The sequence below is a fragment of the Carcharhinus amblyrhynchos genome, chromosome 24, assembly GCF_965287045.1.
Source record: "Carcharhinus amblyrhynchos chromosome 24, sCarAmb.v2.hapA, whole genome shotgun sequence".
Taxonomy (NCBI): Eukaryota; Metazoa; Chordata; class Chondrichthyes; order Carcharhiniformes; family Carcharhinidae; genus Carcharhinus; species Carcharhinus amblyrhynchos.
In genome coordinates this window covers 492,876-511,108 of record NC_137347.1, presented here as the reverse complement: position 1 = coordinate 511,108, position 18,233 = coordinate 492,876, and the positions used below count along the sequence as shown (strand labels likewise).

General features: G+C 45.8%; 1 protein-coding gene across 1 annotated transcript in view; it reads left to right on the top strand.

Moving 5' to 3' along the window:
• LOC145357821 (nuclear GTPase SLIP-GC-like) overlaps nt 1–12,285 on the top strand; it is a 133,948-nt gene extending 121,663 nt beyond the window's left edge. The window contains exons 18-20 of the mRNA XM_080211343.1: nt 8,387–8,517; nt 11,455–11,542; nt 11,628–12,285. Of these exons, the coding sequence (XP_080067469.1) occupies nt 8,387–8,517; nt 11,455–11,542; nt 11,628–11,701 (293 nt within the window). The 3' untranslated portion in view covers nt 11,702–12,285. The remainder of the gene's footprint in view (nt 1–8,386; nt 8,518–11,454; nt 11,543–11,627) is intronic.
• Nucleotides 12,286–18,233: the final 5,948 nt, after the last annotated feature.

The following is an 18,233-nucleotide window of genomic DNA, read 5'->3' as shown; positions in this document are numbered from 1 at the left end:
ATGGAATTTTGTCCTTTTATCGCTAGAGGGATGGAGTTTAAAAACGGCGAGGTTATGTTGCAGCTGTATAAGGTGCTGGTGAGGCCACACCTGGAGTTACTGTGTACAGTTTTGGTCTCCTTACTTGAGAAAGGATATACTGGCACTGGAGGGGGTGCAGAGGAGATTCACTGGGTTGATTCCAGAGTTGAGAGGATTGGCTTATGAGGAGAGACTAAGTAGACTGGGGCTATATTCCTTGGAATTCAGAAGAATGAGGGGACATTTTATAGAAACATATAAGATTATGAAGGGAATAGATAAGATAGAAGTAGGGACGTTGTTTCTAGTGGCGTGTGAAATTATAACGAGGGAGCATAGCTTCAAAATAAGGGGAAGCAGATTTAGGAGTTGAGGAGGAACTTCTTCACACAAAGGGTTGTGAATCTGTGGAATTCCCTGCCCAGTGAATCAGTTGAGGCTATCTCAGTGAATGTTTTTAAGGCAAGGATAGATAAATTTTTGAACAGTAAAGGAATTAAGGGTTATGGTGAGCGGGTGGGTAAGTGGAGCTGAGTCCACGAAAAGATCAGCCATGATCTTATTGAATGGCAGGGCAGGCTCAAGGGGCCAGAATGGCCTACTCCTGTTCCTAGTTCTTATGTTCTTATATGACTAAAAAGCAGTAACCTTTTGTCTCATCAAGCCTGCTCCACCTTCCCAGGAATGAGTGGAACCTTCTCTGAATTGCTTCTAACACAATTTATCCTTTTTTCAAATAAGGAGAACAAAACTGTTCACCAGACTTCAAATGTGGTCTTACCAACTCCCTGTACAGCAGTAGTAAAACTCCATTCCTTTTGTTTCCATTCGCCTGGCAATAAACACCAACATTCCATTGGTCTCCCTCACCACTTGCTATACCTGCAAACTAACCTCTTGTGATTCATGTGCCTAGACGTCCAGATCCGTCTGTATCAACCAAGTTCTGTAATCTGTCTCCATTTAAACAGTATATAGCTTTTCCATTCTTCTTGCCAAAGAGGACAAGTTCATATTATCCCACATTATCCTCTATCTGCCAAATGTTTTTCCCACTTCACCTCTCTATCCTTTCATAGACTCTTTATCCTCACTTAGCAACTTACTTTCCTCCTATCTTGGTGTCATTGACATGTTAACTACCATTAGATTCTCTCATCTAAGTATCTTGACAACCTGAAAATGATCTATTTATCGCTATTCTCTGTTTCCTGTTAGCTAACCAATTCTCTGTCCATGGTAATATGGATACACTATGAGCAGTTATTTTGTGCAGCAACTTTTGATTTGGCACCTTGTCAAATGACTTTTGGAAATCTTGAATGCAGTACAGCTGGAATTCTCCAACCTCGCTCCCAGCCAGGATTCTCCAACCTCGCTCCCAGCTGGGACTCTCCATTCTCGCTCACGGCTGGAATTCTCCAACCTTGCTCACGGCTGGAATTCTCTTAACCTTGCTCCCGGCTTGAATTCTCTAACCTTGCTCACGAATGGAATTCTCCAACCTTGCCCCCAGCTGGGATGCTCCAAACTCGCTCACATCGGGAATTCTCTAACCTCACTCCCTGCCGGAATTCTCCAACCTCACTCATGGCTGGAATTCCCTCACCTTGCTCCCTGCCGGGTTCTCCAACCTCACTCATGGCTGGGATTCTCCATTGAATAGAAATTCTCAGGAACCTTCAACATGTCACTGATGAAGACGAACATCTCGCCAGGGCCATCCCCACACCCCCACTTCTTGCCTTCAAACAACCGCACAACCTCAAACAGATCATTGTCCACAGCAAATCCCCAGCCTTCAGGAGAACAGTGACCACGACACCACACAACCCTGCCACAGCAACCTCTGCAAGACATGCCAGATCATCGACATAGATGCCATCATCTGACGTGAGAACATCATCCACCAGGTACACAGTACATACTCTTGCAACTTGGCCAACATTGTCTACCTGATACACTGCAGAAAAGGATGTCCTGAGGCATGGTACGTTGGGGAGACCATGCAGACGCTACGACAACAGATGAGTGAACACCACTCAACAATCACCAAGCAAGGGTGTTCTCTTTCTGTTGGGGAACACTTCAGCAGTCATGAGCATTCGCCCTCTGATCTTCGGGTAAACGTTCTCCAATGCAGCATTCATGACACACGAGAACACAGAGTTGCTGAGCAGAGACTGATAGCCACACGGGTAGAGTATCCCACCCTCCCCCCTCCTCTAACCTAATAATAAGTGTGTGGGAAGTTTTTTTTTCTCCCCTCCTGGAAATTGTATCAGTGATGGCGGTTCAGGCAGTACGCTGCACCTCCTGCGGTATGTACGAGGCGAGGGACACCAGTAGTGTTCCTGCTGATTATACCTGCAGGAAGTGTGCACACTTGCAGCTCCTAGAGGATCGTGTTAAGGAGCTGGAGCTGGAATTGGAGGAACTCCGGATAATTCGGGAGGTTGAGGCAGACATTGATAGGAGTTACAAAGAGATAGTCACTCCTAAAAATGAGTCTTGGGTAACTGCTAGGAAGAGGGGTAAGAAGCCACCGGGGAGACAATCCCCCAGGGCTGTTCCGCTCCAAAATAAGTTTTCTGTCCTGGAGGCTACGGTTGAGGAAGAATCAACTGGAGATAGCCAAAGGGAGCAGGTCTCTGGAGGTGAGCCTGCTGTGAAGGCTCAGGTGGGTAGGGGAAGTAAAAGATTGGGCCTGGTGATTGGGGACTCCATAGTTAGGGGGACAGATAGGAGAATCAACAGTAATGAACGGGACTCAGGGCTGGTGTGTTGCCTCCCAGGGGCTGGGGTCCGGGATATTTCAGAGCGGGTGTTCAGGACTCTTAAGGGAGAGGGGAATCAGCCCCAAGTCATAGTTCATGTGGGGACACATGACATAGGGAGGATAAGGGAAGGGGATATTAAACAGAAATTTATGGAGTTGGGGTGGAAACTTAGGGCCAAATCAAACAGAGTGGTTATCTCGGGACTCTTGCCTGTGCCACGGGATAGTTTAGAGAAGAACAGAGAGAGGGAAAGTTTGAACTCGTGGCTGAGGGGATGGTGCAGGAGGGAGGGGTTCAGGTTCTTGAACAATTGGGGCTCATTCTGGGGAAGGTGGGACCTCTACAAGAGTGATGGTCTACACCTGAATCAGAGGGGAACCAATATCTTGGGGGGAAAATTTGCTAAGGCTATGCAGGGGGGTTTAAACTGATTCAGAGGGGGGGTGGGATCCTGAGTAGCAGGGATGAGATTAAGGGGGTCATAGATGAGGACTGCAAAGCACGGCATCGTGGGGGTGGAATAGAGCATGGTTTGAAATGCGTATACTTTAATGCGAGGAGTATTCACAATAAAGTGGATGAACTTGCAGCGTGGATCAGTACCTGGAACTTTGATGTTGTGGCCATTTCAGAGACATGGATAGAGCAGGGGCAGGAATGGTTGTTGCAGGTCTCGGGGTTCAAATGCTTCAGTCAGAGTAGAGAAGGAGGTAGAAGCGGGGGAGGGGTAGCATTATTAGTCAAGGATTGTATCACAGTGACAGAAAAGAAGTTTGATGAGGACTTGTCTGTTGAGGTAGTATGGGCTGAGATTAGAAATAGGAGAGGAGAGGTCACCCTGTTGGGAGTCTTTTATAGACCTCCTAAAAGTTCTAGAGAGGTAGAGGAAAGGATTGCAGAGACGATCCTGGATAGGAGTGAAAGTAATAGGGTAATTGTTATGGGAGACTTTAACTTTACTAATATTGATTGGAATTGCTATAGTTCTAGCTCGTTAGAGGGGTCAGTTTTTACACAAAGCGTGCAGGAGGGTTTTTTGACTCAGTATGTAGATAGGCCAACTAGAGGTGAGGCTATATTGGATTTGGTGCTGGGAAATGAGCCAGACCAGGTGTTAGACTTGGAAGTTGGTGAGCATTTTGGTGATAGTGACCACAATTCGGTTACGTTCACCTTAGTGATGGAAAGGGATAGGCATGAACCTCAGGGCAGTAGTTATAGCTGGGGGAAGGGTAATTATGAGGCTATTAGGAGAGAATTAGGGAGCATAGGTTGGACTAGGAAACTACAGGGGCTGGGAACATCCGAAATGTGGAGTTTATTCAAGGAGCAGCTACTGCGAGTCCTTGATAAGTGTGTCCCTGTCAGGCAGGGAGGAAATGGTCGAGCAAGGGAACCGTGGTGTACTAAAAAAGTTGATTCGCTGGTTAAAAGGAAAAAGGAGGCTTATGTCAGGATGAGGCTTGAGGGCTCAGGTAAGTGCACTGGAAAGCTATAGATTAGCCAGGAGGGAGTTAAAGAGTGAGTTAAGAAGAGCTAAAAGAGGACACGAGAAGACTTTGGCTGATAGGATTAAGGAGAATCCTAAGGCTTTCTTTAGATATGTTAAGAACAGAAGATTGGTTAGGGCAAGATTAGGGCCAGTCAGAGACAGCAGTGGGAAGTTATGTGTGGAACCGGAAGAGATTGGAGAGGCCCTGAACAAATATTTCTCTTCGGTATTCATGCAGGGAGACATAAATGTAGTTGTGGAGAACACTGGGTTACAGGGTTGTAAACTGGATAGTATTGCAGTAGATAAGGAGGATGTGCTAGATATTCTTGAGGGTTTGAAAATAGATAAGTCCCCTGGGCCGGACGGGATTTACCCTAGGATTCTCTGGGAGGCAAGAAAGGCTATTGTGGAGCCTCTGGCTCTGATCTTCAGGTCGTTGTTGGTCACAGGTATAGTGCCAGAAGACTGGAGGATAACGAATGTTGTCCCATTGTTTAAGAAGGGGAATAGAGACTTCCCCGGGAATTATAGACCGGTGAGTCTTACTTCTGTTGTGGGCAAAGTATTAGAAAAAATTATTAGGGATAGGATTTATTTAGAGAATAATGAATTGATTGGAGATAGTCAGCACGGTTTTGTGGAGGGTAGGACGTGCCTTACTAACCTTATTGAGTTTTTTGAAAAAGTGACCAAAGAGGTGGATGGGGGTAAGGCAGTTGACGTGGTATATATGGATTTTAGTAAGGCGTTTGATAAGGTTCACCATGGAAGGCTTCTGCAGAAAATGCAGATGTATGGGATTGGGGGTGATTTAGTTAATTGGATCAGGAATTGGCTAGCAGATAGGAGACAGAGGGTGGTGGTTGATGGAAAGTATTCGTCATGGAGTTCGGTTACAAGTGGTGTGCCTCAGGGATCTGTTTTGGGGCCACTGCTGTTTGTAATTTTTATAAATGATCTGGATGAGGGTATAGAAGGATGGATTAGTAAATTTGCTGATGATACCAAACATAGAACATAGAACATAGAACATTACAGCGCAGAACAGGCCCTTCGGCCCACGATGTTGCGCCGACCAGATTTTTTAAAAAAAAACACTGACCCACAAATCTAAACCAATCCCTTTTCGTCCATAAACCTATCCATAGATCTCTTAAACGCCCCCAAACTAGGCGCATTTACAACCGCAGCAGGCAGGGCATTCCAATCCCTCACCACCCTCTGGGTAAAGAACCTACCCCTGACATCCGTCCTATAACTACCACCCCTTAATTTAAAGCCATGCCCCCTCGTGCTAGCATTCTCCATCCGAGGAAAAAGGCTATCACTATCCACCCTATCTAAACCTCTAATCATCTTATATGTTTCAATAAGATCCCCTCTTAGCCTCCTTCTTTCCAGCGAAAACAACCCCAAATCCCTCAGTCTCTCCTCATATGACCTCCCCTCCATACCAGGCAACATCCTGGTAAACCTCCTCTGCACCCTCTCCAAAGCCTCAACGTCCTTCCTGTAATGTGGGGACCAGAACTGCACACAGTACTCCAAGTGCGGCCGCGCCAGAGTAGTGTACAGTTGCAACATGACGCTGCGACTCCTAAATTCAATCCCCCTACCAATAAACGCCAAGACACCGTATGCCTTCTTAACTACCTTATCTACTTGATTCCCAACCTTCAGGGATCTATGTACACATACACCTAGATCCCTCTGCTCCTCCACAGTATTCAAAGTCCTCCCGTTAGCCCTATACTGAACACATCTGTTACTCCTACCGAAATGAATTACCTCACACTTCTCCACATTAAACTCCATCCGCCACCTCGCGGCCCAGCTCTGCAACCTATCTGAGTCACCCTGCAAACTATGACACCCTTCCTCACAATCTACCACACCACCGACTTTGGTGTCATCAGCAAACTTACTAATCCACCCAACTATACCCTCATCCAGATCATTAATAAAAATTACAAACAGCAGTGGCCCCAAAACAGATCCCTGAGGCACACCGCTCGTAACCAAACTCCATGACAAATATTCACCATCAACCACCACCCTCTGTCTCCTATCTGCCAGCCAATTCCTGATCCAAGTACCTAGATTACCCCCAATCCCATACATCTGCATTTTCTGCAGAAGCCCACCATGGTGAACCTTATCAAACGCCTTACTAAAATCCATATATACCACGTCAACTGCCTTACCCCTATCCACCTCTTTGGTCACTTTCTCAAAGAACTCAATAAGGTTAGTAAGGCCCGACCTACCTGCTACAAAACCATGCTGACTGTCTGTAATCAATTCATTACTCTCCAGATAACTATAAATCCTATCCCTAATAATTCTTTCTAAAACCTTGCCCACAACAGAAGTAAGACTCACCGGTCTATAATTCCCGGGGAAGTCTCTGTTCCCCTTCTTAAACAATGGGACAACATTCGCTGTCCTCCAATCTTCCGGTACTATACCAGAGATCAACGATGACCTGAAGATCAGAGCCAGAGGCTCTGCAATCACCTCTCTAGCCTCCCAGAGAATCCTAGGGTAAATCCCATCCGGACCGGGGACTTATCTATTTTCAAGCCCTCTAGAATATCCAGCACATCCCCGATTTCAACTGCAATACTTTCTATTTTACACCCCTGCACCCCAGTGTCCTCCACAACTACATTCATGTCCCCCTGCGTGAACACCGAAGAGAAATATTGGTTCAATGCCTCTCCAATCTCTTCCGGTTCCACACACAACTTCCCTCTACTGTCTATAACTGGCCCTAATCTTGCCCTAACCAACCTTCTGTTCTTGACATACCTATAGAACGCCTTAGGATTCTCCTTAATCCTATCAGCCAAAGTCATCTCATGTCCTCTTTTAGCCCTTCTTAACTCCCTCTTCAACTCCCTCCTAGCCAATCTAAAGCTTTCTAATGCACTACCAAAGTCGGAGGAGTGGTACATAGTGAAGAGGGGTGTCATAGTTTACAGAGAGACTTGGACAAGTTGCAGAACTGGGCCGAGAGGTGGCAGATGGAGTTTAATGCGGAAAAGTGTGAGGTAATTCACTTTGGCAGGAATAACAGATGTGTAGAGTATAGGTCTAACGGTAGGACTCTGAATAGTGTTGACGAACAGAGGGATCTAGGTGTATATGTGCATAGATCCCTGAAAGTTGGAGATCAAGTTGATAAGGTTGTTAGGAAGGCATACGGTGTCTTGGTGTTTATTGGTAGGGGGATTGAATTTAGGAGCCACAACATCATGTTGCAACTGTACAAAACTCTGGTGCGGCCGCACTTGGAGTATTGTGTACAGTTCTGGTCCCCACATTATAGGAAGGATGTGGAGGCATTGGAGAGGGTGCAGAGGAGGTTTACCAGGATGTTGCCTGGTATGGAGGGAAGGTCCTATGAGGAGAGACTGAGAGATTTGAGTTTGTTTTCATTAGAAAGAAGGTGGCTAAGAGGAGACCTTATTGAAACATACATGATGATTAGAGGTTTAGATAGAGTGGATAGTGATAGCCTTTTTCCTCGGATGGAGAAAGCTAGCACGAGGGGGCATAGCTTTAAATTAAGGGGTGGTAGTTATAGGACGGATGTCAGAGGTAGGTTCTTTACCCAGAGGGTGGTGAGGGATTGGAATGCCCTGCCTGCTGCAGTTGTAGATGCACCTAGTTTGGGGGCGTTTAAGAGGTCCGTGGATAGGTTTATGGATGGAAAGGGATTGGTTTAGGTTAGAAAAAGCAATGGCTTTTTTCTTAATTGGTCGGCACAACATCGTGGGCCGAAGGGCCTGTTCTGCGCTGTAATGTTCTATGTTCTATATGTTTGTGAACAGAACTCCCACTCACCTGATAAAGGAGCAGCACTCCAAAAGCTAGTGGCTTTTGCTACCACATAAACCTTTGGACTTAAACTGGTGTGAGATTTCTTACCAAATCAGAATGCCTAAGGGGTCTGACCACAATTAGAGCAAAGGTTTTAAAAGCAAGTTTATCATCACTTCCCCAAGGACAATTGGGTTATAAATGCTGGCCTAGCCAGTGATGTTCTCAAGACAAGAATAAATACCAAAGGTTTCTTACATTTCAGGAGCCGCACAGAAGAAAGGTGCAGGAATTGTACCGGCCATGCAGAAAATATTAATTGAGCGTGTCGAACAAGAGAAGGACATTTTCAAAGATGCAGCAGCCAAAGTGATGGAGCAATTCATTAAACTGAAGGTGTCTTTTAAATTAATAATACTTTATACATAGCAGTTCTCAAATACACACTGCAATCCTTATCAAGTAATGTACACATATTGAAACACACATACATATTAGATACTTTACGCAGACTGAAATATACACGAGGATATGTGCATATATATCCACATAATTCCATATGCACATATGGAGTCATGTACACATTTTGAAATACACACTGCATTCGACATCAGGTAACATACACACACTGAAGTACACACCTGCGTTCCATATTGGGTAGTGTACACACACTGAAATACACACTTATCGGTTAATCTACACATTCGTCTCAGCCACATCTCCACTTTCCTGTCTGTTCCCCATAATCCTTCAATTTGCTACCAATTCAAAATCTATCCTTCTCCTCAAATTTGTTTAGTGTTTACTGCACTCTGGGTAGAGAATTCCACAGATTCACAATCCTTTGAAGTTATTCCTTCCCATTGTGTTTTAAATCTGCCACCCCTTAGTATAAAACTATGGCCTCTTGTTCTAGAATGTCTAACAAGGGGAAACATCTGCACTACATCTACCCTGTGTTACGATCCCCGTTGATGCTCTAACTGTATGGGAAAGATCCCAGAATGGAATCCTGCTGATGATGGTGGTGGCAATCAGGTGTCATGAAAGTCTGAAAACAGGAGTGTTTCACAGCAGTTATTTGGGCGAGTTTGGCATTGCAGTTTCCCCGCATTGTGTCATCTTTCTGACAGCTGGGAAATTTGTGCCTGCAGCTGGCTTTGCCTAGCCTCTGCCCCCTCAGTCCTGCACAAATTGCATAGGGCGCCCTGATCTCCCAATGAACCAGGAGACCTCCTGCTATCCCCCCTTATCCTCCCCCCCTACAGACTTCAGACCTGCCCCCTCCCCCCCAGGAACTCCTGCCCCACCCCCTCAGCATCTGTAGCATATTCTCCCCTCACACAAACATGGGTTGCTGACATTGGGATCCTCTCAATGAGTCTCCTGGCAGACCCCCCTAACTCAGTAAGAAGTCTGACAACACCAGGTTTAAGACGCCGGCATCTCCACATCATGACCCCCTAACTCCCCCTCATCCTGCACACCCTCCCCCATGCCGAACACCCCCTTGCATAGTTGCTCCCCTTGTGGAGCTCCCCCTTTGCATAGCCCTCCCCTGCATAACCCCGTACCAGAGAGACTGGTGTGGATCATTCCATCAGTCTCATCTTTATGTCACTTAGAAATTTTTGTGAGAGAATTCCATCAAGTGTGTTCCATGTTGGATTATATGCATATACTGAAACTGTGTTTCATATCGGGTAATGTACACAAAATAAAGGTCATGGTTAGCACTGCCGTCTCACAGCACCAGGAACCCAGGTTTGATTCCTGGCTTGGGCCACTGTTTGTGCAGAGTCAGCACGTTCTCTCCATGTCTGCATGGGTTTCCTCTCAAGTTATGTACACTTTCTTGAAATACGCATTATTCTATATCACATAATTTACACTTACTGAAATACACACTGTTCCATAACACATAATGTACACAATGAAATATACATTTTTCCATATCATGTATTACATACTTACTGAAATACACACTGTTCCATATCAGGTAATGTACACTTACTGAAATACACACTGTTCCATATCAGGTAATGTACACTTATTGAAATACACACTGTTCCATATCAGGTAATGTACACTTATTGAAATACACACTGTTCCATATCAGGTGTCTGACACTCTCTGACATGCATACTGTTCCATATCGCGTACATAAGAACATAAGAACAACATGTAATGTACACTTCCTGAAATACACACTGTTCCAAATCGCGTAATGTACATTTACTGAAATATGCACTGTTCCGTATCGCGTAATGTACACTTTTTCAAAGACACACTGTTCTGTATTGCGTACCATACACTTCCTGAAATAGAATTCATAGAAACCCTACAGTGCAGAAAGAGGCCCTTTGGCCCATCGAGTCTGCACCGAACACAATCCCACCCAGGCCCTACCCCCATATCCCTATATATTATACCCACTAATCCCTCTAACCTACACATCCCTGGACACTAAGGGGCAATTTCTTAGCATGACCAATCAACCTAACCTGCACATCTTTGGACTGTGGGAGGAAACCAGAGCACCCGGAGGAAACCCACGCAGACACAAGGAGAATGTGCAACCTCCACACAGACAGTGACCCGAGCCGAAAATCGAACCCAGGACCCTGGAGCTGTGAAGCATCAGTGCTAACCACTGTGCTACCGTGCCGCCCTAATACACACTGTTCCATATCGCGTAATGTACACTTTCTGAAGTACACACAGTTCCATATCGCGTAATGTACACTTTCTGAAGTACACACTTTCCATATCGCGTAATGTACACTTTCTGAAGTACACACTTTCCATATCGCGTCATGTACACTTTCTGAAGTACACACTGTTCCATAACATATAATGTACACAATGAAATACACACTTTTCCATATCCATATTACATACTTACTGAAATACTCTCTGTTCCATATTGGGTAATGTACACTTACTGAAATACACACTGTTCCATTTCGCGTAATTTACACAATGAAATACACACTGTTCCATATTGCGTCATATACACTTACTGAAATATACACTGTTCTATATTGGGTAATATATGCTCAATGTGACTATACCACATATGAAGTACAGTAAGAAGTCCCACTACTCCAAGTTAAAGGTTTATTTGGCGTCACAACCTTTCGAAACACTGTTCCTTCATCAGGTATTGGCTGTTTTGATACCAAATAAACCTGTCAGACTTTAACCTACTGTTGTGAGACTTCTTACGTGGCCCACCTTAGTCCAATGGCATCTTTATACCAAGTATGAAGTAGATCGTATTTTGCAGAATAGAGAACGGAAACAATATCTCATAATCTTTTTCATATTTAGGACAAATTGAAGAAGGAAATGTACAACAGAATGGACATTACTTTGAAGCTTGGGTTCTCCCAATGGCCTGGACATAATCCTTTACCAGGTACTTATACAGAGGCTACTCTTCACACTTATGTACATTTCACCAATGTCTAGAATTAATGCTTTCTAAATATTATTTATTGCAGCTTTTGAACATGAGGTTAACCAGATAAACCGCATATGGGATGAAGTGAACAAGAATCCATCTGAAGCAATCTAATAAGAACATAAGAAATAGGAGCAGGAGTAGGCCATCTAGCCCTTCGAGCCTGCCCCGCCATTTAATGACATCATGGCTGATCTGAAGTGGATCAGCTCCACTTTCTCGCTTTCTCCCCATAACCCTTAATTCCCCTGTCTATCAGAAACCTTTCTACCCATGACTTAAATATATTCAGCGAGGTAGCCTCCATCACTCCAGAGATTCACCACCCTTTGAGTGAAGAAGTTCCTCCTCAACTCTGATCTAAACTGCCCTCCCCCTTATCTTGAGGCTGTGCCCTCTAGTCCTGCTATCCTTTCTAAGTGGGAAGAATCTCTCTACCTCTACCCTATCTATCCCCTTCATTATCTTATATGTCTCTATAAGATCCCCCCATCAGCCTTCTAAACTCGAACGAGTACAGACCCAGCCTATTCAATCTCTCTTCAGAAGCTAACCCCCTCATCTCCAGTATCAGCCTATTGAACCTTCTGTGCACTCCCTCCAAGGCCAATATATCCTTCCGCAAGTGCAGCGACCAAAACTGCACACAGTACTCCAGCTGCGGCCTCACCAGTACCCTGTACAGTTGCAGCAAGACCTCCCTGCTTTTATATTCTATCCCCCTCGCTATAAAGGCCAGCATTCCATTCGCCTTCTTGATCACCTGCTGCACCTGCAGACTGGGTTTTTTCAATTTGTCCAAAAGAACCCCCAGGTCCCTCTGCACCGTAGCATGCTGCAGCTTTTCGCCTTTTAAATAATAATCCCTCCTACTATTATTTCTACCAAAGTGGATAACCTCACACTTCCTAACATTATACTCCATCTGCCAGGTCCTCGCCCACTCGCTCAGCCTATTCAGATCTCTCTGCAGACTTTCCACACCCTCCACGCAATTTGCTTTTCCACTCATCTTCGTGTCATCAGCAAATTTCGTCACCCTACACTCAGCCCCCTCCTCCATATCATCTATATAAATGGTAAATAGTTGAGTCCCCAGCACCGATCCCTGCGGCACTCCACTAGTCACCAACCGCCAACCAGAATAGCACCCATTGATACCAACTCTCTGCTTCCTATTAGACAACCAATCCTCTATCCACACTAACACCTTACCCCCAACTCCATGCACCCTAACCTTTTGCAGCAACCTTTTGTGAGGCACCTTATCAAACGCCTTTTGGAAATCTAAAAACACCACATCCACCGGTTCCCCTCTGTCTACCGCACTAGTCACATCCTCACAGAATTCCAATAAATCCGTCAAACACAACTTCCCCTTAACGAATCCGTGCTGCGTCTGCTCGATCAAACCATTCTTTTCTAGGTGCCTCGCTATTTCTTCTTTGATGACGGATTCTAGCATTTTTCCAACTACAGGCGTTAAACTAACCGGCCTATAATTCCCTGCTTTTTGTCTGCTACTTTTTTTAAACAGCAGCGTAACATTAGCCGTTTTCCAATCTTCCGGCACTTCCCCGCAGTCCAGCGAATTTTGATAAACAATTATTATAATCCACTATCACCTCTGCCATTTCTTTCAGAACCCTGGGATGCATTCCATCCGGTCCCGGGGACTTGTCTACCTTCTGTCCCGTTAGTCTATCAAGCACTACCTCTCTAGTGACAGTAATCGCATTAACAAAGAACAAAGAACAACACAGCACGGGAAACAGGCCCTTCGGCCCAACGAGCCCGCGCCGCCGTCCCACTGTCTCAGTGACCTATTCATGATTTTAGTCTACGCCTAATGTGCGAGGATCAGGGAGGTCCAATATAGGGACAATTTGTTACCCAATCAATCAGCCTAAAAGCACATCTTTGGGATGTGGGAGGAAACCGGAGTACCCGGAGGAAACCCACGCAACCACGGGGAGAACGTGCAAACTCCCACAGACACAGGCCCAAATCCACGTGTCCGCACAGCAACAGAGATAGTCTCTGAGCTGTCATGTTGCCCTCGAGATGGTCCAGTTTAAGCACACTAACGACATGAAGCAATAGGCAACTCCCGAAGCAACGTCCAAGAGCAGCCCACTACAACCTGCCGCATGCATGCCCCTTGCTGGACTTAAATGCCTGTGGAGACAAAAAATTCATTATTAAACAGGCAAAGACTGTAACATCCCTGAGGCAAAAACGTAATCCCAAGCCTACAATGTTTAGTAAGGCCTGCTATATCCCCCTATATGTAGCCCGCTCATGTGGCTGTCTAAGTGACTCTTAAACAACCCTAGCGTGCCTGCTTCCACCACCTTACTCGGCAGTGCATTCCACACCCCCACTACCCTTTGCGTGAAAAACTGCCCTCTAATATTTGTCTTATACCTAGCCCCCCTCACCCTAAGCCCATGACCCCTCGTTCTATCCATTTCTAATAGCGGAAAAAGCTTACCACCATTAACTCTATCTATCCCCTTCATAATCTTATAAACCTCTATTAGATCCCCCCTCAGCCGACGTCTCTCAAGGGAAAACAGCCCAAGTTCATTCAATCTTTCCTCGTAAGACAGCCCTTCCATCTGCCCAATCTACCAGCCTGTCTATGTCCTGTTGCATTGCCAGGCACTGCTCCTCAGTACCCGCCAATCCAACCATCTTAGTGTCATCAGCAAATTTGCTGATCACACCACCTACCCCCTCTTCCAAGTCATTAATATATACCACAAATAGAAGAGGTCCTAGTACCGAGCCCTGCGGCACACCACTGGTGACAGACCTCCAATTGGAAAAGGAGCCTTCCACTACTACCCGCTGTCTCCTCCTCCCAAGCCAGTTCTCCACCCATCTACATACCTGGCCTTGTATCCCATTAAGGCCCTCATCTCCTCCCATCCTTCTATCATCTTTCTAATCGTCTTGGATCTGTTTTATTTGTTGAAATTAATGTGTCGAACAACAGGCCGTCTAGTAATTTTACTCAGGAAGGTAAATGATTATTCATGACTCGACTATAGTGTGAGATAAATGGTTCATGGGAATATTTGTGGTTGTTTCCGTCTTTTTAACTGGGGTATCTTCAGTTGCTTTTTAAAATTACTTTTCTGTGTCTTATTACATTAATCTGGTTATGCAGTTTAGTGTAGATCACTGCACCAGCAATCTAGAGGCCTGGATTAATGATCTAGAGACATGAGTTCAAAGCCCAGCCAGCAGCTGAAGAATTTGAATTCAAAGAACAAAAACAGCCCGGAAACAGGCCCTTTGGCCCAACGAGCCCGCGTCGCCATTGTAACATTACCAGTCCCCCCTCCCCCCATGACCCTTATCTATGTTTATGGCCATCCACATTGAGGGTAAACTAATTTAGGGACAATTTATTACCTCCAATCAGCCTAACAGCACATCTTTGGGGTGTGGGAGGAAACCGGAGCACCCAGAGAAAACCCACGCAAGCACGGGGAGAATGTGCAAACTCCCACAGACACCGGCCCAAATCCATGTGTCTGCACAGCAATCAGCGATAGTCACTGAGCTGTCGTCTTGCCCAGTATCTGGTCCAGTTTAAGCACACACTAACGACATGAAGCACTAGGCTATTCTCGAACATCCAAGAGCAGCCCTTGTACAACCCAATCGCATGTACGCCCCTCATTGGACAACAAGGCGGACCGACTTCAAACCTGTGAATGAAAAGAGAAAAACATTAGTATCATTCAGCATCCTTATACATTACCAGGGACGTCCCAAGGCTACTGAACCTTATTTAAAACAATCTCCTATATCCCTCCACCTCCAACCCACTCATGTGCCTGTCTAAGTAATTCTTAAACAACTCTAGCGTGTTTGCCTCCACCACCTTACTTGGCAGAGCATTCCATACCCCCACTACCCTCTGTGTGAAAAACCTCCCTCTAACGTCCGCGTTGTACCTCTCCCCCCTCACCCTAAGCCCGTGGCCTCTCGTACTGTGTGTTTCTAACATAGGAAAAAGCTTACCACTGTTTACTCTATCTATACCCTTCATAATACAAAGAACAACACAGCACGGGAAACAGGCCCTTCGGCCCAACGAGCCCGCGCCGCCGTCCCACTGTCTCAGTGACCTATTCATGATTTTAGTCTACGCCTAATGTGCGAGGATCAGGGAGGTCCAATATAGGGACAATTTGTTACCCAATCAATCAGCCTAAAAGCACATCTTTGGGATGTGGGAGGAAACCGGAGCACCCGGAGGAAACCCACGCAACCACGGGGAGAACGTGCAAACTCCCACAGACACAGGCCCAAATCCATGTGTCCGCACAGTAACAGAGATAGTCTCTGAGCTGTCATGTTGCCCTCGAGATGGTCCAGTTTAAGCACACTAACGACATGAAGCAATAGGCAACTCCCGAAGCAACATCCAAGAGCAGCCCACTACAACCTGCCGCATGCATGCCCCTTGCTGGTCAACAAGGTGGACTTAAATGCCTGTGGAGACAAAAAATTCATTATTAAACAGGCAAAGACTGTAACATCCCTGAGGCAAAAAACGGAATCCCAAGCCTACAATGTTTAGTAAGGCCTGCTATATCCCTCTATATGTAGACCGCTCATGTGGCTGTCTAAGTGACTCTTAAACAACCCTAGCGTGCCTGCTTCCACCACCTTACTCGGCAGTGCATTCCACACCCCCACTACCCTTTGCGTGAAAAACTGCCCTCTAATATTTGTCTTATACCTGGCCCCCCTCACCCTAAGCCCGTGACCCCTCGTTCTATCCATTTCTAATAGCGGAAAAAGCTTACCACCATTAACTCTATCTATCCCCTTCATAATCTTATATACCTCTATTAGATCTCCCCTCAGTCACCGTCTTTCAAGGGAAAACAGCCGCAATTTGCTCAATCTTTCCTCATAACCCAGTCCTTCCATACCAGGCAGCATCCTGGTAAACCACCTCTTCAGTTTCTCCAGGGTCTCCACGTCCTTCCGGTAGTAAGGCGACCAGAACTGGACGCAGTACTCCAAATGCGGCCTAACCAACGTTCTATACAACTGCAACATTAGACTCCAGCCCTTATACTCTATACCCCTTCCTATAAAGGCTAACATACCATAGGCTTTCTTCATGGCCTCTACTTGTACTGCCACCCTCAAAGACTTGTGCACTTGCACCCCCAGGTCCCGCTGCATTTCTAGACTCTTTATAGGCTTACCCTTTATCATATAACTCCCCCCTACATTATTTCGGCCAAAATGCATCACCTCACCTTTATCAGGATTAAACTCCATTTGCCATATATCTGCCCAATATACCAGCCTATCTATATCCTGTTGTATTGCCAGACACTGCTCCTCACTGCCCGCCAATCCAGCCATCTTAGTGTCATCTGCAAATTTGCTGATCACACCACTCATTCCCTTTTACAAGTCATTTATATACACTACAAAGAGAAGAGGTCCCAGTACTGAGCCCTGCGGCACACCACTAGTGACAGACCTCCAGCTAGAAAAGGACCCCTTCACTACTACTCTCTGTCTCCTCTTACCAAGCCAGTTCTCAACCCATCTAGATACCTGGCCTTGTATTCCATGAGCCTTAACCTTTTCAACCAACCTAGCATGAGGGACTTTGTCAAACGCCTTACTGAAACCCATGTAGACGACATCAACGACTCATCCTTCGTCGACCATTATTGTCACCTCCTCAAAGAATTCTACCAGATTTGTAAGGCAAGACTTCCCCTTTACAAAGCCATGCTGCGTATCCTTAATCAGATTGCAACGCTCCAAGTGCGCATACATCCTATCCCTAAGAATCCTCTCCATCAACTTGCCTACCACTGACGTCAAACTCACCGGCCTATAGTTACCTGGGCTATCCCTCCTACCCTTTTTAAACAATGGTACCACGTTCGCTATCCTCCAGTCCTCTGGGACCTCACCTGTGTCCAAAGAAGAGACAGAGATTCGCATCAGAGGCCCAGCAATTTCATCTCTCGCCTCCCTAAGCAGCCTAGGATAAATGCCATCAGGCCCCGAAGATTTATCAGTTTTAATGCTACCTAAAAGCCCTAACACTTCTTCCCTCGTAATGGATAGTTCCTTCAATTGGTCTCCAGCTCCCTCGAAGACTGTACCAGACATCAAGCCTCTCTCCTTCGTGAATACCGACGCAAAGTATTCATTCAGAATCTCCCCCATTCCCTCAGACTCTATGCACAGTTCCCCTCCTCTGTCCCTGAGAGGACCGATTTTTCCTCTAACCACCCTTTTGTTCCTGACATAGGAGTAAAACACCTTTGGATTTTCCTTAATCCTACCTGCCAAAGCCATTTCATGCCCCCTTTTTGCCCTCCTAACTCCCCTTTTGAGATCCCTCCTACTCTCTCTGTATGTCTCCAACACTCTGTCCATTCCCAGTTGCTTAGACCTGACATATGCCTCTCGTTTCTTCCCGACCAAGTCCTCATTATCTCTAGTAATCCACTGCTCTCTAATCCTACCTTTCCCATCCTTCCTCTTAACCGGCACATGGCTTTCCTCAATCATTTCAGTTTTCCCTTGAAAGACTCCCACATGCCTAACGTGGTCTTGCCGTCCAACAGCCTATCCCAGTCTG